This window comes from Ovis canadensis, chromosome 12 (assembly GCF_042477335.2).
Source record: "Ovis canadensis isolate MfBH-ARS-UI-01 breed Bighorn chromosome 12, ARS-UI_OviCan_v2, whole genome shotgun sequence".
Taxonomy (NCBI): domain Eukaryota; kingdom Metazoa; phylum Chordata; class Mammalia; order Artiodactyla; family Bovidae; genus Ovis; species Ovis canadensis.
Genome location: NC_091256.1, coordinates 72768190 through 72791462, shown reverse-complemented (window position 1 = coordinate 72791462; position 23273 = coordinate 72768190). Strand labels below are relative to the sequence as shown.

General features: G+C 35.7%; 1 protein-coding gene across 1 annotated transcript in view; it reads right to left on the bottom strand.

Annotated features, from left to right (window-relative positions):
* Positions 1–23273, bottom strand: part of XPR1 (xenotropic and polytropic retrovirus receptor 1) — a 210583-nt gene that overhangs the window by 49627 nt on the left and 137683 nt on the right. Inside the window, exons 4-9 of the mRNA XM_069546204.1 lie at positions 21227–21450; positions 15079–15228; positions 14728–14811; positions 12280–12361; positions 4003–4193; positions 3658–3837 (exon numbers count right to left, since the gene is read on the bottom strand). Of these exons, the coding sequence (XP_069402305.1) occupies positions 3658–3837; positions 4003–4193; positions 12280–12361; positions 14728–14811; positions 15079–15228; positions 21227–21450 (911 nt within the window). The remainder of the gene's footprint in view (positions 1–3657; positions 3838–4002; positions 4194–12279; positions 12362–14727; positions 14812–15078; positions 15229–21226; positions 21451–23273) is intronic.

Genomic DNA, 23273 nt, shown 5'->3' with positions numbered 1-23273 from the left:
AGAGAACCAATGAACTTAATCGTAGTCATTCATGCATTTAACAAAGATTCATTAAGTATTTATTATGAATTATTTATTTATTATTATTATTTATTATTTATTTATTCATTACATATTTATTATGTCAGGCATTGTGAAGGTACTGAATAAATAAAACATGGCCTGTACCACCCACAATCCCCCTGGGCAAATAAACACCAAAAGAAATACTGACAGCACCAGGTAGTAACTGCTATTACAGACAGGCAAACGAAATACCCCAGAAATATTTAAAAAGAAGTGAGCAAGCAGTTTGGTCAGAGGTATAGTGAGCAGAGATGAAGATAAAAATAAACAGAACATACTTAATTCCCTGATAAGTCAGCCCTTAAACATGGTCAAATTCATCTTAGATTTATCCAAATTCCCCCTTTTAAGTGAGAATTCTCCTTCCTTTCTTATGTTGGCTAAGGTCTTTCAACTTCTACTTTGCTTTGATTTTAAGTAAAATAACTGAGAAACTGTATTAAGAAAGCTAGAAAAAATCTGGATGTCTGATGTTTACCCACATACACAAAAAGGCCACTAATTAGTTACTACAAAGAATATATGTTAACATCATCTTCAAATTAATGTAGACAAACAGTTACGGAGATAAAGTCTTAATTTCTACTTACTGATAATCACATTCTTTCAAATCTGATTTTAAGATTCCATTAGTTGATCCAACAATCAAAGTTAAACATCTTACATAAAATGACTACCAGGTCTGTTAAATGGTAGTGTTTAAAAACACAGGTTATGGAGCCAGAATGCCTGAGCTTACATCCCATATCCATTACATCCTGGCTGCATGACCTTATATAAGTTCTTTGAACTTAAGGTTTCCTCATTATAAAATGTGGATTAGTAATAGTTCCAATCTCATGGTTTATTAAAAAGAATAAAATAATTGATGAGGAGGGCATGGCAACCCACTCCAGTATTCCTGCCTGGAGAATCCCATGGACAGAGGAACCTGACAGGCTATATAGTCCATGGGGTCGCAAAGAGTCAGACACGACTGAGCGACTAACACACACAATATAATTGATACACATAAAAATGCGAAGACAATGCATTATTAAATGAGAACATTTCTGTATTTATACCAGAGATATGTGTAAAAATTTTATTATACAACTAAAGAAAATATTAGAAAAACCAATTCCAAAATAATACAGGAAAATACTCTAATTTAAAAACTTTATGCAGCCTTCTATAAGTTGATATTTTTGTTTGGAAAATCTGAGGCATTTTTTTATGTTTCCTAGTTGGATTACAATGAGGGCAAATACAGATCTGGATAGAGGATAAATGAACTGATGAATGCAAAGAAACTGTATTAGTTTGACATATAATACTAATATCAAAACAAATCAATTTCTTAACTTTTTTCTAGCATCTATTGGGGAGAGGAATAACATATCAATTCAAATTAAAATATGAATATAAATGGTGCCCAGTGCCTACCACTATGGGCCAGGTGACATGTTCTTTCCCACGAAAAATTGAAGAAAAAGAAAGGGAAATGTAGTTTACTTTAGGATGAAGCTTTCAAAACAGCTGTATCAGGGAAATTTAACTACAATAGAAGCATTCTTGTTAATTCACTAGAAATAAATCTAAGGGCAAATTTTCTCAGTGAGATTTGAATTAAAAATAAGTCAATAGGTCAATTAATATTAAAATAATCTATAAATAATATTTTTTACTATTTACAATTATTACAAATACAACAAACAACAATGCTTCTTTCTGTATGTCACTGCTTCTGACAGTATATTTTACTATTCTCTTATTTCTTCTTCTAATATTACTGCCAACCTATTCCATCAACAAGTTCTCATTTATTAACACACAACAGATGCACAGATAAATATCTACTCAATGGGGAATCATTCTGCTAATAAGAATAACTGGTCATGCATGAATCATAGCAGCTTCCTATTTAAACAAAGAAGGATGCACTGGGGAAATGCTCACTTAGCACATAATGTACACAACTGTACTATTTTGTTATTGTAATGATGCAATCATATTAACACCTGAATTTTCTAAGTCTTCCAAATCTCATCTGAGATAACTTTATAGAGATTTCATAATAATTTAGGAAGGAAAAATAGGTGTTTATAATTTTGAAGTTATTTTCTTGTAACCAGAAGAATATTACATTTTTATGAAAATAACACAAAATCCAGAAATAAAATGACAACCTCAAAATAAGAAAGGTAATGTAATATTGTTGTAGTAACTGGAAATGATTTATTTTTAGCACAAATTTCAAAAGAGAAAAAAAAAAGGGCCCAAATTTTTGTCTTAAAAAAAGTTCTCTAAAAAGCATGTTTTCCTAGATGATGACAAAACACATTAAAGGGGATGATGATATGACTTATTACACACCTCAACAGCTAAGTCCCACACTCAGAATACAAACTTAGAATTAGGCCCAGTGGTGCTATACTTAAAGGGAATGATTTGCTATTTAGTTATTTATATTCAATAAAGTTTGTGGGAAAGAGGGAGACTCTTCATTGGTGATATACAAATAAATACAAATAAATGAACAATCAACTGGGGAGAAGAGAAATCAAGATCTGGGCCATTTTCTTTTCTATATTGCTATAAATACTTACTTATATTGGAACACAGGTTGCTTTTAATTTGTTTAGTGCTTACTATGTTTTTTTAAGAGAAAGGTCATATTTTATATCTTTAGATTTAAAAAATTTAGTTAATGCTATATGCAAAGAGTATACTGCTAAGCACAACAACAAAAATTCTGCTAACCCTAAGGGGCATACAAAAGGAAAAAGAAATAAAAATTATAGTTTTCAAGGCAGTATTACAAGGTTAAAAAAAAAAGTGAGACAGTAATTGGAAACTTTGAAAGTTTGTGGAAACTGGTCAATTACTAATTTTCACTCTACTATTAGGTGTATTTTATAATCTATGAAATAATTATATTAAAACATTCTCAACTGATTTTCAAAACAGAGATGGTTAAATTTGAGACTAAGCAGGAGTTCCTTTCTAGGGCAATCTTTACAATATCCCAAAATGTATACTATAGCTACCATTTTTGCAGGAAATTTCATATCCTAATGCTAAGCCTGCTTGATTTTGAGATTAAGAAATAGGCAAAATGGAATTTAAAAAGTTAATTTCTCAAACTAAACTTGGAGATCTAACAAGATAATCCTACTGCTTTTAGAGACCCAATACTTCACAAAATAAAAATATTTGACTACTTATGGTAATTTAACAGGTATATAATAGTTTAACCACCTTAAAAAAAAGGAAACAAAGTTCTGTATGTTATCACAGTTGATTAAATAATCTGTATAGTAATTAATTATGAATTATTATCACTTTCCAAAATCACTAATATCTCGACACTACTCCATTATGGAGGAAAAAAAAATGCATGAGTGCTTTTCTTGGGGCCACTGTACTGCACAACATCAAGTGTATCAGTTACACTGTGTTCTTTGCTCCTGGAGCTGGGCTACCACTCATTTAAACTACAATGTGAACATGTCTTCTAAAGCTGGGCAATACAGGAGTTTTGTTTTCATTCTGGAGAAAGCCAAAGATCAATATATCACTCTACAAATGATACAAAATTTCTGGACTTACCAGCAGTTTAAGCAGCCAAAACCGGGATTTATAATAGAAAGTTTTGGTGGGGTTGATGAGAAAGAAAACCATAAATCCATAAAGGGCAAGTGGGTACACATATGTGGGGATGACACTAATTGGAGCAAAGAAGCATGCCAGAAGGCTCAGGCACCACAATATCCCAAGGAATCCAGCAATCTGATAAAGGATGGGAAAGACAAAAACAAAGAAAATTATTTTTATTTTTACTATTACATAGAAAATCTTTAATAAAACAAAGATAAGAAAAATGGTTTAATTATTATCAACAATCCCCTTCAAATAGAAAATAGAGTTTAGTATTATTATATCTGGTTTGATTACCTCAAAGAGATGCTGATGAGACAAATTGCTTCTTGGATTAAGTTCAAAGATGAGCACATGATTTACTCCAGCCTGTCTCCAACCATACGTGTTGATGCCCAGTAGAAAAAGGAATTCAATCAGAAGAAAGCCACCCCGATAGATTCTTATCAAGGGCCATATATTTCTACCTGTTTCAAGTTTAAATATAGCTGAAAGAATATCAATTAACTGGTTAGTCAGGAAATCTGCAACATGTCCTTTAACTGTCTTTTCTCTTCTCAATGATATAGCCCTGGCAGAGGAATTTTTAATATTCAAAATGTGATCCTAGGTTATTTCAAGAGCCTGATAAATTTGCTTAAAGGTTCTTCTCTTCATTTTACTCTGCAAAATTCTACCAGAATAATTTTCCAGAAAATTTGACTTTCAGCCTTAGAACCATCAGCTCAGCCAAGAATTTCTGGCATGACAAAACTTCTTTGGCTTTGGTTTGGCCATCATTGAGCTGGATATAGTAATATCTACCTCAGAGTTACTATGAAAATTATAAGAAACAGTATACAAGAAAGCAATGTGAAAGATGAAATATCATATAAATGACAACAATATTTATAGAATGTTTATTTACTACATCCTAAGGATTGTACCTTAACATATAATAACAATTTATCTAATCTTCACAATGTCTCTGTGAGTTAAAAAACTATTATCTCCATTTGATTGACAAGGAAACTACAGCACAGAGAAGTTAAATAATTTGCTCAGGGTTAACAAGCTAGTATACGGCAGTGCCAGGATTTTAACTCAGTTTTACTCCAAAGCCCAAACTCTTAAATTACTACATTCAACTGTCCATATGCCCATACAAATGTTCAGTATCACTACTATCCTATAGCACTCCAATAATTATAATGTTCAAACGTGAGCCTCATGATTCAAGTTCCTCACAATCTGATCTCCAACTCACTTCTCCCAAACTTATCCCATAATGCCCCTAAATTAATTCTTATCACCTGATAAATTTTATTTTGTTTGAACAAATTCACTTTTCATATCTACTTAAGTTGTTCCCTGTACTTGAAACGGCCTTGTTCCTTCTTTTGACCAATTCTATTTCTACATTATTTAAAAGTCAGATTCTCATCTGTTCATAAATTGACTGAATCAATATGTTTCACTTTTAGCCTATGTGCCAAAAATTTCAATTTGGCAACCAATTTCTCAATTTTCCAAATAACTATAAAATTTACTCTTAGTACTCACTTGAAATTTTATACTTGGAGTCAAATACTATAGATCAGATTTCAAGTCCTAAATTTACTAGGGCATATTTACTTTTTCTAACTCTCAGTTTCCTTGTTGGTCAGTGGGGGAGAATATCTATTCTCATCAGTTTGTAAAGAAGATTAAATCTGGACAACATAAATGGCTAAAACAATGTTTGGCCCATTATGAATATTCAGTATGTATCAGTTTCTTTTTCCTTTTACGCGATGAAAATTGATGTTTTCATTAATTTGACAAATGTTTACGGGGTGCCCATTATGTATGACACAATTCTAAAACCTGGAGATTCAATAATGAGCAACAGACAAAATAACTGTCTTCATTCAGGAAAGTTCTATTCTATATAATATCAGATAAGAATTTTGAAGAAAAAAGTAAAGGGATAGACTATTAGCTGTATTTTAGGTAGGGTGGTTAGAAGATGATATTTCCAGGAATCTCAAGGAAACAGAGACTGGTTTGTGTGAAGGAAATAGAGTGTGAAGGAAATAAAGACTAACTTGTGTGAGTATTTGGAGGAACGGAGGCTCCAAGTAGAGGGAAGGACAAAGAACCCTAAGATATGTATAGTCCAGGAACAGGAAGAAGACCAGGGCCACTACAACTAGAATGAATGAGAGGTAAAGTGGCAAAAAGTTACCTAAAGGCATATGAGGTAGGATTTGCTGTACTTTGTCAAGATTTAAGCTTTTACTCAGATGTATGAAGCCAATGAAAGGTTTTGCATATAAGTGATACAACCAGACTAATACTTTTAAAGGGCTACTCTGTCATGTGAAGAACAGATTGCAAAGGAATAAGTATGCTAACAAGATTAGTTAGGTGGTTAAAAAAATTTTTTTGATGTGTATATAGTTTTATATACTGATTCCCAAGCTAAGAACACATATACATTACAATATGCAGGAAACAAAAATAAGTACAAATCCCAAAGAATACACAGTTAAACTACTAGAATTAATAAATGCAGCAATATTGCAGTCTACAAGATCAACACACAAAATTCAGTTGCCCTTACATACACCAGCAATGAACAATCAAATGAAATTAAGAAAATAACTTCAATTACAAGAGCAAACAAAAGAATAAAACATCAAGGAATAAATCTAACCAAGGAGGTGAAAGACTTGGACACTGAAAACTACAAAACACTGCTGAAAGAAATCCCATATTCATGGACTAGAAGATGCGATACTGTTCAAATGGCAATGTTACTCAAACTACTTTACAGATTCAATACAATCTATATCAAAATTCTAATGGCTCTTTTTTTCTTTCGGTACTCAAATTCATACGGAATTATAAGAGGTCCCCAGATAACAGCCAAAACAATACTGAATAAAAAAGGTGGAGGACTCACAATTCACAATTTCAAATTTTACTCCCAAATAGTACTGGTGTAAACATAGACATACAGACAAATGAAATACAGTGAGAGCTCAGAAAAAAAATTTATACATCTATGGTTGATTGATTTTCAACAAGAGAGCCAAGACTATTCAATGAAAAAGAATATTCTCTTCAACAAATAGTACAGAGACAATTGGTTATTCACCAACTGGTTATTCACATGCAAAAGAATGAAGTTGACCCCATTTTTCCAGCATGTACAAAAATTAGTTCAAAGTGGATGAATGGGCTAAATATAAGAGCTAGAACCATAGAACTCTTATTAGAAAATATATGGGTAAACTTGTAGAACTTTGGTTGGATCCAGCAATGGCTTCTTAGATACGACATCAAAAGCATGAGTAGTAACACAACATCAAAAACAGATAAACTGGACTTCATCAAAATTAAAAAGTTTGTATATCAAAGGACATTATCAAGAAAAGAAAAAGATAATCTAAAAAGTGGGAGAAAATACTTACAAATTATGTATCTGATAAGGGTCTAGTATCCAGAATATATAAAGAACTTGAGCAAATTAGCAATAAGAAGACAACTCAATTAAAAAATGGACAAAGGACTTGAACAGATATTTTTCCAAAGAAAATATACAAACAGCCAATAAGCACATGAAAAGATGTTCAAGGTATCATTAGTCATTGAAAGTGAAAGAAACAGTTAGCTGCTCAGTTGTGTCTGACTCTTTATGACCCCATGGTCTGTAGCCTACCACGCTCCTCTGTCCATGGAATCCTCCAGGCAAGAATACTGGAGTGGGTAGCCACTACCTTCTCCAGGGGCTCTTTCTGACTCAGGGAATCAAACTTGGGTCTCCTGCATTGCAGTCAGACTCTTTATTGTCTGAGCTACCAAAATGACTTGAACAGACATTTTTCCAAAGAAAATACATAAACAGACAAAAACACATGAAAAGATGCTTAATATCATTAGCCATTAGAAAAATGCAAATCAAAACCATGTAAGTATACTACTTCAAACCCTCTAGGATGGCTATAATTAAAAATTAAAAAAAAACAAACAAACAGGAAATTCCCAAGTATTGATGAGAATGGAGAAAACAGAATCCTCATAAATTGCTCGTGCAAACAGAAAATGGTGGAGCCTCTGTAGAAAATAATTTGGTGGCACCTCAGAAGGTTGAAAAGCATTATCACATAATTAAGCAATTCCACTCCTAGATATATATTCAAAAAATTGAAAACTGGTACCCAAACAAATCCATGTATATACCTGTTCAAAGCAGCAAAATTCACATTAGCCAAAAGGGAGAAACAACCCAGTATAGCATATACTAAATTCAGTTTTGGTAGATACTGCCAAGCAGTTCTCCAAAGTACTATACCCATTCCCATTCAGTCACTTTAATATCTTCATGGTATTCCACTGTATAGGAATAATGTCATATATATTTTTTTAAACAGTTCCTGATAGACATCTGAGACATTCTTAGAATTTTGCTGTTATCAACAAAATGGCAATGAATACCCTCCTTTCATACACGTCTTTGCACTCAGGTACAAGTATGTTTACAAGAAAAACTTATAGGGATAATATGTTTAATCAAACTGATTGTATTATAAATTTTTTATATATACTGCCAAATTTCTAAAGAGACTGCAACAATTAATACTCTTACCACTAGTAAGAAAGTGCTTGCTATTTCACACTCATACGCACTTAAAAAATTCTTTTTTATTGGAGCATAGTTGACATAAAACGTTGTGTTACTTTCTGCTATACAGCAAAGCAAATCAGTCATACGTATATTCATTCTTTTTTAGATTCTTTTCTCATATAGGTTACTAGAGAGTATTGAATAGAGTTCCTTGTGCTATACAGTAGGTCTTTATTAGTTATCTATTTTATATAATAGTAGTGTGTATATGTCAATCTCAATTTTCCAATTTATCCTTCTCTCCCATCCGCCCCAGTAACCATAAGATTGTTTTTTACATGTATAACTCTTTTCCTATTTCATAAATAACTTAGTTTATACAATTTTTTTAGACTCCACATATAAGTGGTATCATACGATATTTGTCCTTTGTCTGACTTACTTCACTCAGTATGACAGTCTCTAGGTCCATCCCTGTTGCTGCAAATGGCATTATTTCATTCTTTTTTATGGCTGAGTAATATTGAAAAGCAGAGACATTACTTTGCCAACAAAGATCCGTCTAGTCAAGGCTATGGTTTTTCCAGTGGTCAGGAATGGATGTGAGACTTGGACTGTGAAGAAAGCTGAGCACCGACCGAAGAATTGATGCTTTTGAACTGTGGTGTTGGAGAAGACTCTTGAGAGTCCCTTGGACTGCAAGGAGATCCAACCAGTCCATTCTAAAGGAGAACAGCCCTGGGTGTTCTCTGGAAGGAATGATGCTAAAGCTGAAGTTCCAGTACTTTGGCCACCTCATGCGAAGAGCTGACTCATTGGAAAAGACTCTGATGCTGGGAGGGATTGGGGGCAGGAGGAAAAGGGGCCAACAGAGGATGAGATGGCTGGATGGCATCACCAACTCGATGGACATTGAGTTTGAGTGAACTCTGGGAGTGGGTGATGGACAGGGAGGCCTGGCGTGCTGCGATTCATGGGGTCACAAAGAGTCGGACACAACTGAGCGACTGAACTGAACTGAACTGAATATTCCATTGTATATATGTACCACATCTTCTTTACCCATTCCTCTGTCAATGAACATTTAGGCTGCTTCCATGTCTTGGCTATTGTAAATAGTGCTGCAACGAACACTGAGGTACATGTACCTTTTTGAATTACGGTTTTCTCCAGGTTTATGCCCAGGAGTGGGACTACTAGGTCATATGGTAGCTCTATTTTTAGTTTTTAAGGAACTTCCATACTGTTCTCCATAGTGGTTTACCAATTTACATTCCCACCAACAGTGTAGAAGGTTTCCCTCATGTACTTTTAATGGTTAAACTCTTAACTCTGTTCAACCAAAAAGTGAAATGTGACATATTATTATTATATCAATTAAGTATAGGTTACTAGGAAACTACAAGAAAAAGTTAAAAAAAAATCTGAGCAGGTAACTTTTCATCTTCATAACACTAACTATCTGGAATATGTGAGTTTCAGACAAATTATTAAATATTACGTCATGTCCCCTTGAGAAACTACAGCAATTATGCACACTATTTTTTTATGTCAGTGTTTGAAAAAAGAATCATGCTTGTACATGCATTACTACTGCTGAGTTTCTCTCTCAATTCTCAACTCTGATATCTTTTAAGCAACCGCTGGGAGATAAATAAGGATAGACAGCTGGCTTTAACTGTATTTATCTCACAGGCACACAAAGATTAAACAAAGAAGGGTTCTGAGGAGGGGAGAGAACATAAATGTACAATGCTAAATGCATAAAGCACACATTAGAAAACGAGTCAGACTGTCTCACAAGAACACAGGCTACGTATATGAAAGAAAACAAACCCCCAACGTGTCCCTGAATTTAGGAAAGCGTTTCAATTCATTCACATAAAAAGAATGAAGTTTATTTATCTATTCTTATGTCTTATTAACACCATGCTTAACACCATGCTCATCTTGGAAAGGAAAGAAAAAATTTCACACACAGATGAGTAAGCTTTTTCCTACAGAAAGGACACTTCCATCTCATATGACGTATCATATTGATACAGTACTTCATACCTATAAATGCTTTCTTATACCTCTTAGCTGATGTCTATGAACTGGTTTCAAGGTATCTTTTAATTTGTATCATCTAATACTCTTTTTCACCTTAGGTGAATTTACCACTTCTCTCCTTCAAAACTTATTCCCTCCTCTTATGTTTCACCCTCTAAAACAGCCAACTACATCTCTGCTCATCTGTCTCTTTCTGTTGGAATGCCTTTTATTCTATCAATACCCAGGATAAATACCATTTCTTTCATAAAATCTTCCCTGAAGCTCTCATTTGAAAGTAATCACTTGTTCCCTTGACTTGTTTAGAAAATACTTTCTATTTTGTAGTGTATTATTATTGTTTTAATGTCTCAATCTCCCTTATGTAACAATAAGCTTCATGAGGAAAGTAATTCTCTTATTTATCTTAAGACTCAAGGTAGCAAGCCTAATCATAGATATACAAAATTTACTTGTTGAATGAATTTTAATACAACACTGTAAATTTAAGGTATTAAACTCATTTAACAAGTGAAGAAATTGCTTCGGAGAACTTAAGTGATGTCCTTAAAGCCAATTAACAAATTAATAATTAACAAATAGTTGAGCTGGGACTGTAACCCAGGCAAGGCCTTTGAAAATAAGTCCGTGTGTTTTCCGTAACAGTTAGCTTGATAATCAATCTAGGACTAAGTTCTTTTTTATTGTAGCATTTCCATACAGTCTATGTAAGTAATCTGCATTCATCCCTAAAGATACAGAACTAGATTTAACCTGCATTGAAAAAAAAAAAAAAGCCACAAAAAGACACTGGTAACTATAAGAAGGCAAGAGTGGTTGCATAGAGACAAGTTCAGAAGGTTGCTGCAGTATACTGAACAAATGGTTGTTTAGACAAGGATGGTATTGGTGGGGGTGGACAGATTCAGAACTTTTTTGAGGACAGGGTGACAGGATTTGGTGATGGATTGGAGATGAGTATGGGGGAAAAGGTTAAAGGTTTTTGGCTTGAGAAACTGGTGAGAGGTGATGCTATATGGAAGAGAAAGCATATTTAGTCATTAAAAAAATCAGACATCTAAGTAGCCAATGAGATATCACGTCAGAGGAAAAAGTATATACACTTGGGAGTTATTAGCATACAGATGATATTTTAGCCATAGGCTTGAATAAGATCACCTAGCTAGAAAATGCATGTAGGAAGAGAAGGAGTTGAACATTAAACCCAGAGGTACTCCCCAATATTTAAATGCCAAAAGTAAAGAATAACTAGCAAAAGAGACTGGGAAAAAACTGCCAGTGAAGTTTAATAAGAAAACCAGTTGTTTGTGGTTTCCCAACAAAATCAACTGAAGAAAAGGTTTCAAGGAGTGATCTACAATGTCAAATGCTGCTGAGAGGTAAGTCAAATTCTGCTGGGTGGTTTAGTAAGGTTATGCCTTCCTTGTTGTATCATTTCTTGACATTGGGAATGCACTTGTTTCCATCAATTCCTCCTACCTCTATAATTTTTAAATTCTATAGAATATTATATAACCAAGTTTCTTAAAATCATATGCAAAGTAATTGTAAATAGGTTCTAGAAGTGATGCGAAAGAGTCTCCAGAAAGCAAAGCTAATGAGCTTATTTAGTGCATAAATTTTGTAATATTTATTTACTCTTATCTGTGATCAAGGGACTTGAGGTTCCTGATAACTGAACCCTGAAAATGATGGAGAATAGTCATAAACTAGCAATGTTTAAAGGGGTAACTACATCCAAAAGGAAAAATGAGCCAAAATAACCAACCAACACCCACTCCCCCATCATTTATACAAAAAAACGACTTAAACCTGACAGATTTCTCCTTCAGTAGTAGCTTTGGCAGTTGGGTGGTAGCTTTGTTAGAGGGACAAAATATGACATAAGCAGATCAGTAAGAATAATTTAATTCAAAATTTAAACTACTCACCGGCAAGCACAAGGGTAATATTCAATACAATGAATATTCCACAAAATAGGCCAACTCTAAAAGTAGTCCATGCTGGTGCAGGCTGTAGAGAGAGGGAAACGGCATTTTGAGTACAGGGCAAAATACTGAATACATTAAACATATAGTATAATAAAATTAGTACTACAGGCCTCAAAGTCCTACAGAGAAAACAGAAATATTTTATGATGGGAATTTTCAAAAACCTGAGCTGGAGAATCATCATTATCCAATAATATCAGAACTGAGCTGAGTTGCCTGTTTATTTTACAGAAATATGTGTCACTAAATAAAGAAAATTAAGATCTAAAACATCAAATTATATAAACACTGAGTTTCCTCACAAAAAAGATTTTAGTGCAATTTCATTTTTACAATGCATACATCTTTAAATTTAGGAAGTCAGTATTATTACTCAATTAGAGTTCACATATTTGGTACTATATAATTAGAGACAATGGTAAAAATAAGAATACTCATTTCTAAGTATTTACAGTATTAAACCAGAGTAACTTCAAGTGAATTTGTAAATATATACCAGAGATTCTCAACTGAACGGCATTTCCGAATATCATTTCATAAGTAAAAGTGAAGTTGCTCAGTTGTGTCAGACTCTCGGTGACCTCACAGACTGTAGCCTACCAGGTTCCACCGTCCATGGGATTTTCCCGGCAAGAATACTGGAGTGGGTTGCCATTTCCTTCTCCAGGAGATCTTCCCGACCCAGGGATTGAACCTGTCTCCCACATTGTAGGCAGATGCTTTACCATCTGAGCCACCAGGGAAGTCCCATTTTTTGGCATAAGAAAGCCAATTCCTCTAGCACCATTTGTTGAAAAGACGATCCTCTCTCCAGTTAAGTGCCTTTGCATCTTCATTGACAATTAATTGTTCATGTATTTATTGGTCTATTTTTGGACTCATTTCTATTCCATTATCTATTTGCCTGTCCTGACACTAGTAACATACTGTCCTGATTACTGTAGCTTTAGTATTGATATCACGTAGTGTTAATCCTTCAACTTAAGTTGTTCCAAAGTTGTCTTGGCTCTTCTTGGTCCTTTGTAATATCATATAAATTTTTAAATTTACTTAGTAGTTATTTTTAAAAAGGTCTGTTGAGATTTTGAGTTTGTTTGTGATGTATCTATGAATCAACTTAGGAAGAAGTAATATTTTTAAAATACTTGGTTTTCTAATTTCTCTCACATCTGTCTTAATTTTTCTCCAGCATGTTTCAGTTTTCAATATAAAAGTCTTGCACATCTTCTGTCAGATTTATCCCCCAATATTTATATATTGATCTTGTAATCATCAACCTTGCTAATAAACTCACTAATTAGTACATGTAGCTGTTCTATAGATCCACTGGATTTTCTATAAAGGTCCTCATGTCATCGGCAAAACACAAAAACAAAACAATCCACCAGTTTTACTTCTCTTTCTCATCTAATTGTCTTTAATTTCTTTTGCTTAGCATACAGCACTAGCCCTAACCTCCAGAACAATGCTAAATAGAACTGGTAAGAATGAATACATTTTTTGTTCCCAGTTAGGGAGAAAGCATTCAATGTTTCACATTAAGTATGATATCAGTTTTAGGTTTTCCATAAACACCTTTAACAGGGATGAAGAGGCTCTTTTTATTATTGATTTCCATCTCATTCTGGTCAGAAAACACACTTTCTATGATTTAAATTCTTTTAAATTTATTAGGATTTAGTTTATGACACAAAAGGTAACACTTAAAGTGTTTTTTTGGTATAACTGCTATGTAGATATCATTTAACAGATGCTTTTTTATGCATAATTACTGCATTTTGGATGAAAGTATGTAGTAGCCCAGAATATCTTGACCCCCCCCCACTTTCATATCATCTAATAAATATCTCATCTTAAATTATTTGCTCAGATGAAGTTAGCATGTCAGAATAAACAAGAGTAGTAGTACAGGGTAAGAAGAGAAAGGTCAGAAGACATTACAATTTATTATGAAGTGAAATCTGGCATCTGATTTTTTAAAATGAGAATCACAGTAGTAATAAGTACTCACAAACTTTGGGTGAAACATTTTTTAAAGTAATGACACCAGTATATTTTATCACCTAACAGACTACGTATGTGTGCGTGCACACGCCCATGTGCGTACACACATGTTCATTCAGGTTCAACTCTTTGGAGCCCCATGGACCATAGCCCGACAGGCTCCTCTGTCCATGGAATTTTCCAGGCAAGAATACTGGAGTGGGTTGCCATTTCCTACTCCAGGGGATCTTCCTGACCCAGGGAGTGAACCCTGGTCTCTTGCTTCTCCTGCATTGGTAAGTGGATTCTCTACCACTAGCGCCACCTGGGAAGCCCCCTAACAGACCGCGTTGATTATTAAATAGGTCACATGAATCAACTGAACAACTGCAAACAAATACTAACCTGAGCAGCTCCCAAAGGGGGAACACGTAAACGCTTCATAGCTTTTTGTCTGTCACCATCTTCAAGTTCATTGGTCACTACAGCCTAAAAGACACATTGTTAAATATTTATGCAGGTTATACTAAACTTGAGTAATGCATCAATAATTCTGAACCATTTATATTAATATATATGGTATTCTGATATACTCTTGGTGAATATATACTGAATAAAGCAAAAGAAAAAATCATGAGTAAGAATATATGTATTTAAAGCAACTAACAACAAAAGGAGAAAATGAGGAATTACTTCATTTAAAATAAGACTTTCATGTTATTGAAAATATGTGGTATATAAGTGAGATGACTGTACCTCAGTTTCAGAGATGAGCTGGTTGATTTTCTTGCATGTATAAAATGGGGCTACTTCTACATGAGCCACTCGCCAATCTGCTCCACGAGATGTTTCCAGGATCTTGTCATGCTTTTTAAGGATTTTTCGGAACCCTGTAAAATTCAGATTCTACAGAAAGAAATAAGAAACACTACTATAATTTCCACGACTACAAGAAAAATTAAAAACAATAAGCACTTTGCACTGACTGAGATGAATGAAGATTGAGCACCAAGGGAAATGGCAATGCTTTTAAAAAAGCATTTATTATGAAAAGATAAGACTCTTCCTTCTTATTTTATTTATTCATTTTGAGGTAGTATGCTATTAGTAATACAAAGAAACTCTAGATTATGAATCCTATTATTTTTATTTCATGTAAATTAATGGAAGTCCTAAATTTAGAACTGTGGTGTTGAAGAAGACTCTTGAGAGTCCCTTGGACTGCAAGGAGATCCAACCAGTCCGTTCTAAAGGAGCCAGCCCTGGCAGTTCTTTGGAAGGAATGATGCTAAAGCTGAAACTCCAGTACTTTGGCCACCTCATGTGAAGAGTTGACTCACTGGAAAAGACTCTGATGCTGGGAGGGATTGGGGACAGGAGGAGAAGGGGCCGACAGAGGATGAGATGGCTGGATGGCATCACCGACTTGATGGACGTGAGTTTGAATGAACTCTGGGAGTTGGTAATGGACAGGGAGGACTGGCATACTGTGATTGATGGGGTCGCAAAGACTCAGACACAACTGAGCTACTGAACTGAACTGAACTGAAATTTAAAACGTCTTCATCTCCATTTTCCTATGTACAACTCTTCAAAATAGCTAAAATATATTTTTTTGCTTCTTTGATCAAAAAAATATATTCAGAAAATATTCTGGGTATGGTAAGAGAAACTCAAGTAAGATGGTAGGTGTTGCAAGAGGGCATCAGAGGGCAGACACACTGAAACCATATTCACAGAAAACTAGTCAATCTAATCACACTAGGACCACAGCCTTGTCTAATTCAATGAAACCAAGCCATGCCTGCAGGGCAACCCAAGACAGGCGGGTCATGGTGGAGAGGTCTGACAGAATGTGGTCCACTGGAGAAGGAAATGGCAAGCCACTTCAGTATTCTTGCCTTGAGAACCCCATGAACAGTATGAAAAGGCAAAACGATAGGATACCAAAACAGGAACTCCCCAGGTTATTAGGTGTCCAATATGCTGCTGGAGATTAGGGAAAAATAACTCCAGAAAGAATGAAGGGATGGAGCCAAAGCAAAAACAATACCCAGTTGTGGATGTGACTGGTGATAGAAGCAAGAACTGATGCTGTAAAGAGCAATATTGCATAGGAACCTGGAATGTCAGGTCCATGAATCAAGGCAAATTAGAAGTGGTCAAACAAGAGATGGCAAGGGTGAACGTCGACATTCTAGGAATCAGCAAACTAAAATGGACTGGAATGGGTGAATTTAACTCAGATGACCATTATATCTACTACTGCGGGCAGGAATCCCTTAGAAGACATGGAGTAGCCATCATGGTCAACAAAAGAGTCCAAAACGCAGTACCTGGATGCAATCTCAAAAACGACAGAATGATCTCTGTTCGTCTCCAAGGCAAACCATTCAATATCTCAGTTATCCAAGTCCACGCCCCAACCAGTAACGCTGAAGAAACTGAAGTTGAATGGTTTTACGAAGACCTACAAGACCTTTTAGAACTAACATCCAAAAAAGATGTCCTTTTCATTATAGGGGACTGGAATGCAAAAGTAGGAAGTCAAGAAACACCTGGAGTAACAGGCAAACTTGGCCTTGGAATGCGGAAGGAAGCAGGGCAAAGACGAATACAGTTTTGCCAAGAAAATGCACTGGTCATAGCAAACACCCTCTTCCAACAACACAAGAGAAGACTCTACACATGGACATCACCAGATGCTCAACACCAAAATCAGATTGATTATATTCTTTGCAACCAAAGATGGAGAAGCTCTATACAGTCAACAAAAACAAGACCGGGAGCTGACTGTGGCTCAGATCATGAACTCCTTATTACCAAATTCAGACGCAAATTGAAGAAAGTAGGGAAAACCGCTAGACCATTCAGGTATGACTTAAATCAAATCCCTTATGATTCTACAGTGGAAGTGAGAAATAGATTTAAGGGCCTAGATCTGATAGATAGAGTGCCTGATGAACTATGGAATGAGGTTCATGACACTGTATAGGACACAGGGATCAAGACCATCTGCATGGAAAAGAAATGTAAAAAAGAGAAATGGCTGTCGGGGGAGGCCTTACAAATAGCTGTGAAAAGAAGAGAGGTGAAAAGCAAAGGAGAAAAGGAAAGATATAAGCATCCGAATGCAGAGTCCCAAAGAATAGCAAGGAGAGATAAGAAAGCCTTCTTTAGAGATCAATGCAAAGAAATAGAGGAAAACAACAGAATGGGAAAGACTAGAGATCTCTTCAAGAAAATTAGAGATACCAAGGGAACATTTCATGCAAAGATGGGCTTGATAAAGGACAGAAATGGTCTGGACCTAACAGAAGCAGACGATATTAAGAAGAGGTGGCAAGAATACAAGGAAGAACTGTACAAAAAAGATCTTCACAACCCAGATAATCATGATGATGTGATCACTAATCTAGAGCCAGACATCGTGGAATGTGAAGTCAAGTGGGCCTTAGAAAGGCATCACTACGAACAAAGCAAGAGGAGGTGGTGGAATTCCAGTTGAGCTGTTTCAAATCCTGAAAGATGATGCTGTGAAAGTGCTGCACTCAATATGCCAGCAAATTTGGAAAACTCAGCAGTGGCCACAGGACTGGAAGAGGTCAGTTTTCTTTCCAATGCCAAAGAATGCTCAAACTACTGCACAACTGCACTCATCTCACATGCTAGTAAAGTAAGGCTCAAAATTCTCCAAGCCAGGCTTCAGCTATACGTGAACCGTGAACTCCCTGATGTTCAAGCTGGTTTTAGAAAAGGCAGAGGAACCAGAGATCAAATTGCCAACACCCGCTGGATCATGGAAAAAGCAAGAGAGTTCCAGAAAAACATCTATTTCTGCTTTAGTGACTATGCCAAAGCCTTTGCATGTGTGGATCACAATAAACTGTGGAAAATTCTGAAAGAGATGGGAATATCAGACCACCTAACCTGCCTCTTGAGAAATCTGTATGCATGTCAGGAAGCAACAGTTAGAACTGAACATGGAACAACAGACTGGTTCCAAATAGGAAAAGGAGTACGTCAAGGCTATATATTGTCACCCTGCTTATTTAACGTCTATGCAGAGTACATCATGAGAAACGCTGGACTGGAAGAAGCACAAGCTGGAATCAAGATTGCCAGGAGAAATATCAATAACCTCAGATATGCAGATGACACCATCCTTATGGCAGAAAGTGAAGAGGAGCAAAAAAGCCTCTTGATGAGAGTGAAAGAGGAGAGTGAACAAGTTGGCTTAAAGCTCAACATTCAGAAAACGAAGATCATGGCATCTGGTCCCATCACTTCATGGGAAATAATGGGGAAACAGTAGAAACAGTGTCAGACTTTATTTTGTTGGGCTCCAAAATCACTGCAGATGGTGACTGCAGCCATGAAATTAAAAGACGTTTACTCCTTGGAAGAAAAGTTATGACCAACCTAGACAGTATATTCAAAAGCAGAGACATTACTTTGCCAACACAGGTCCGTCTAGTCAAGGCTATGGTTTTTCCTGTGGTCATGTATGGATGTGAGAGTTGGACTGTGAAGAAGGCTGAGAGCCGAAGAATTGTTTTTGAACTGTGGTGTTGGAGAAGACTCTTGAGAGTCCCTTGGACTGCAAGGAGATCCAACCAGTCCATTCTAAAGGAAATCAACCCTGGGATTTCTTTGGAAGGAATGATGCTACAGCTGAAGCTCCAGTACTTTGGCCACCTAATGCAAAGAGTTGACTCATTGGAAAAGACTCTGATGCTAGGAGGCATTGGGGCAGGAGGAGAAGGGGACGACTGAGGATGAGATGGCTGGATGGCATCACGGACTCAATGGACGTGAGTCTGAGTGAACTCTGGGAGATGGTGATGGACAGGGAGACCTGGCGTGCTGCGATTCATGCGGTCACAAGGAGTCGGAGACGACTGAGCGACTGAACTGACTGATATCATGAACTGAATACATTTATTAGTTCTTTGCTTTTTAAAGGACTGGTATAGCTATTCATCTCCCCCCTACTCTGCAAACGTGTACAAACAAGCATGGAAAATGGACTATCATCTACGTCTCTTAACTTTTATTTTGTTGTCATACATTCTGTTTGGGGATGGGTGTGCAAAGAGCCAGTGGAAAAGAAGTGATCATATATATAGGGTTTTGCTGATAATGGGTAGGAACTTGTACTTTTCTTCCATTTCAACAACATTAAAATACTATACCTTTCTATATTCTCAAATTCTATTGTTCTTTGATCAACAGACAAAAAAGCATAAAATTGTGGATTTGCAAGTTTCTTTAAAACAGATCTCCCAAATTTCCTCATCGTATAATCCCATCAGTGAAACAAAACAAAACAAAACAGAGCAGTCACTCTAAATTAGGTTTTGCATGCTTGCTGGTTTGTTAATACTTGTTTTTCATACTTTAATAGATCATTTTAAACTCCCCTTGGTGAGGATATCCTATGATTACAATACATTTTCCTTTCTCCTCATTTGCAAAATAAATGTATTCTTACAGTATGCTAAGTCACTTCAGTCGTGTCCGACTCTGTGCTACCCCATAGACGGCAGCCCACCAGGCTCCCCCATCACTGGGGTTCTCCAGGCAAGAACACCGGAGTGGGTTGCCATTTCCTTCTCCAATGCATGAAAGTGAAAATGAAAGTGAAGTCACTTAGTTGTGTCCGACTCTTAGCGACCCCATGGACTACAGCCTACCAGGTCCTCCGTTCATGGGATTTTCCAGGCAAGAGTACTGGAGTAGGGTGCTTCTCATTTCTTACAGTATAGATAATCTCAAAGGATGAAAGATAGATAAGAACTTTTATAAACAATTATTTTTCCAGAAGCTTTTTAAAATAATGACCCAAAACAAAAACTTATGGCAAAATTAATAAAAGAAAATTTAGTAAGAGTACTTCCCCATAACAGTAAGCATAATTAATAAAATATGAAATGTTAAAGAAAGTAGAATTACGAAAGGGAAAGATGGAAATAAACACATGCATTAAGGACTTAACATTACTGCAGACATGACACTATAATTACATTTTATTTTAAAATTCCAATATTTATCCATGGTAATATTTTTATTATATAATCTTTATTTTTTATTTTTTTTAATCTTTAGTTTTTATATAGTGATGATCTTAACTAGACTAGAAGTAATAGTGACAAGAATAAAATGGAAATACAACAGCACATAAGGTCTCTTTAAAGATTTGGGAGATGCTTTTGCCTATTTAAATATTTATTATTGAACAAATAATCTGTTTTTCAATATGTTCTTTACAGATTTAACTATATGAACAAATTTATAAAGAATTACAAATGAATAAATGCCATGCATTTCTATAAGTTAGTATACATAGTAGTTCAACTTTTCAGACTGAGTTTTAAAAATTTCTTTTGCAAGTTTTCTTTTTTTTTAATAGTCATATTGCAGATAATAAAACTGAAAGGGCTATTAGTGGCAAGTTGAAAAGTCAGTATCTTTTACATTATTTGTGTTACTTGCAGGAAAGTTAACTGTCCAGTTGCTTTTGTGGAAATTTTGCTATAGGTGGGGGTATAAATGTTCTTACGTAGCTAGCAGTGATTGGGTAGATATATGTTTATTTCTTACTTCTACTCACTACTTAGAGATGCTTCTAAAAATAGGTAGCAGACTATTACTCTTTGAGTCAAGGGTTACTCCTGAACACTGTATAAAAAGGTGTGGGAAAAATGATCTTCAAAAACCTAAGTCTTGTTAACATTATTATTTTATTTTAAGAATAAATGAAATTCCAATAAGAATTGAAAGAATAACATGCTAAGAATTTCCCTTTTTGGAATGACACATTAGTATAGCTCAAGGTAATTCTGTTTATTATAATTTCTCAATCATTTAAAGGTTCTATCCTCCATGGTAAGAACTGAAGTACCTGATAGTTCTGCAGCAGGATAAGACTGAGGTAGAACTCGCTGAAGGCCAGTTTAAGGTCTTTAATATTCCTATGTTGGACACGTTCCTCGTGGGACAGGTGGAAGACTGGCTTTCTGCGTTGTCGCAGTGTGGTAACACCAGTGCTTTCTTTCTGCGCATCCAGTGATGATTGAAGCTCATTCTGAAGGGTAGCAAACCTGCGTTGAGCCTCTGCGAGCTTTTCTATAAGGAATAAAACACAACTGTCAGATCAAGATAAAAAAACTCGTAAAAGTTCTCACTGACTTCTGAATTTTTACTAATTAGCTTCCCTAAAATTTCTAGGGAAAAAATACTGCATTCTAATAGTTAGAAAGAGATAGGAAAAACATGTTTTAGTGTAATGGCCTCCTTTCTTTCTAGCCCACTCCTTACCCCCTGCAAAACCTCAAGTGTACTCTTTCTTTTTAAGAGCTGCTAAGAGTGAGACTACAAAATGGTACAAGCTGCTTTGTAAATCTGGAAAACAGTTTCAGTTCAGTTCAGTCGCTCAGTCGTGTTTGACTCTTTGCGACCCCATGAATCACAGCACGCCAGGCCCCCTGTCCATCACCAACTCCTGGAGTTTACTCAAACTTATGTCCATCGAGTTGGTGATGCCATCCAGCCATCTCATCCTCTGCCCCATCCATCCCTTCTCCTCCTGCCCCCAATCCCTCCCAGCATCAGAGTCTTTTCCAATGAGTCAACTCTTCACACGAGGTGGCCAAAATATCGGAGTTTCAGCTTTAGCATCAGTCCTTCCAATGAACACCCAGGACTGATCTCCTTTAGAATGGACTGGTTGGATCTCCTTGCAGTCCAAGGGGGTCAAAAAGTTAAAACATAGAGTTATCTTAAGATCCAGCAATGCCATTCTTAGTATATACCCAGGAAAACTGAAAATATACATGCGCACAAAAACTTGTACATATACACAAACTGGTATTCATAATAACCAAAAAGTGGAAACAATCCAAATGTCCTCTAACTGGTGAACGGTAAGAAAAATTTGGTATATAGATACAATGGAGTATTTGTTCAGCCATAAAGAATAAATTATTGCCATTTGCAGCGACATGAATGAACTGAGAGATTATTATAGCAAGTGAAGTAAGTCAGACAGAAAGGCAGCCAAAACATAATCTAGGAATCAGCAGGTGGAAGTAGGAGTAGCTCCTTTCTCTCTTATATGAAATATCAATAACCTCAGATACACAGATGATACCACCCTTACAGAAGAAAGCAAAAAAGAACTAGAGAGCCTCTTGATGAGTGACTGAACTGAATTTTTGCTTCCCAACCTGCAACCTGAGTTCTGCCTATTGGTTAGTTCTCAAAGGGAAATTCTTCTTTCACAGGAGCACAACAATGGTTCTAATGAATTGGAAGCTGAGACTTCCATCTGGCCATTTTGGGCTCATGATACCACCGAACCAGAAAGCAAAGGTGTTTACTGGTTAAAGTGTTTCTGACTACGAAGGGGAACAGGTAACACAATAGTAACAAGGAGGATTGTGTCTGCAACCCAGGAGACTCTCTGGAACACATCCTAGGACTTCAATGATCAATAATAAAAGTTACTGAAAACTAAGGCAAAAAAAGACAGAATTACTGAGGATTCAGCCCCTTTAAGAATTAAAGTCTGGGTTATCCCACCCAGTAAAGAAGCCTCACCAGCTAAGACACTGGCTGAGGACAAAGGAAATATGGAATGGGTAGCAGAAAAAGAAAATCATCGATATCAAATCCCACTTCTTGACCTTCTTGTTCTGCCTTTTACATGTCTTGAATAGTCCTCTCTCTCTCTCTTTGTATTACATTCTGAGTAACAACTTCAGCTCTATCTTCCAGTTTATAAATTCTCTCTTAAAGTCTACCCAATTCATAGTGTAAGCAATTTTATTATCATTTAAAAATTTCTAATTGATTATTTTTAAAAGTCAATTTTCATAGTTTCTACTCTGCTCATGGTTTTGATACACTCTTTTATGTCTATAGCCATATTAAGTATATGCTTTATTTTG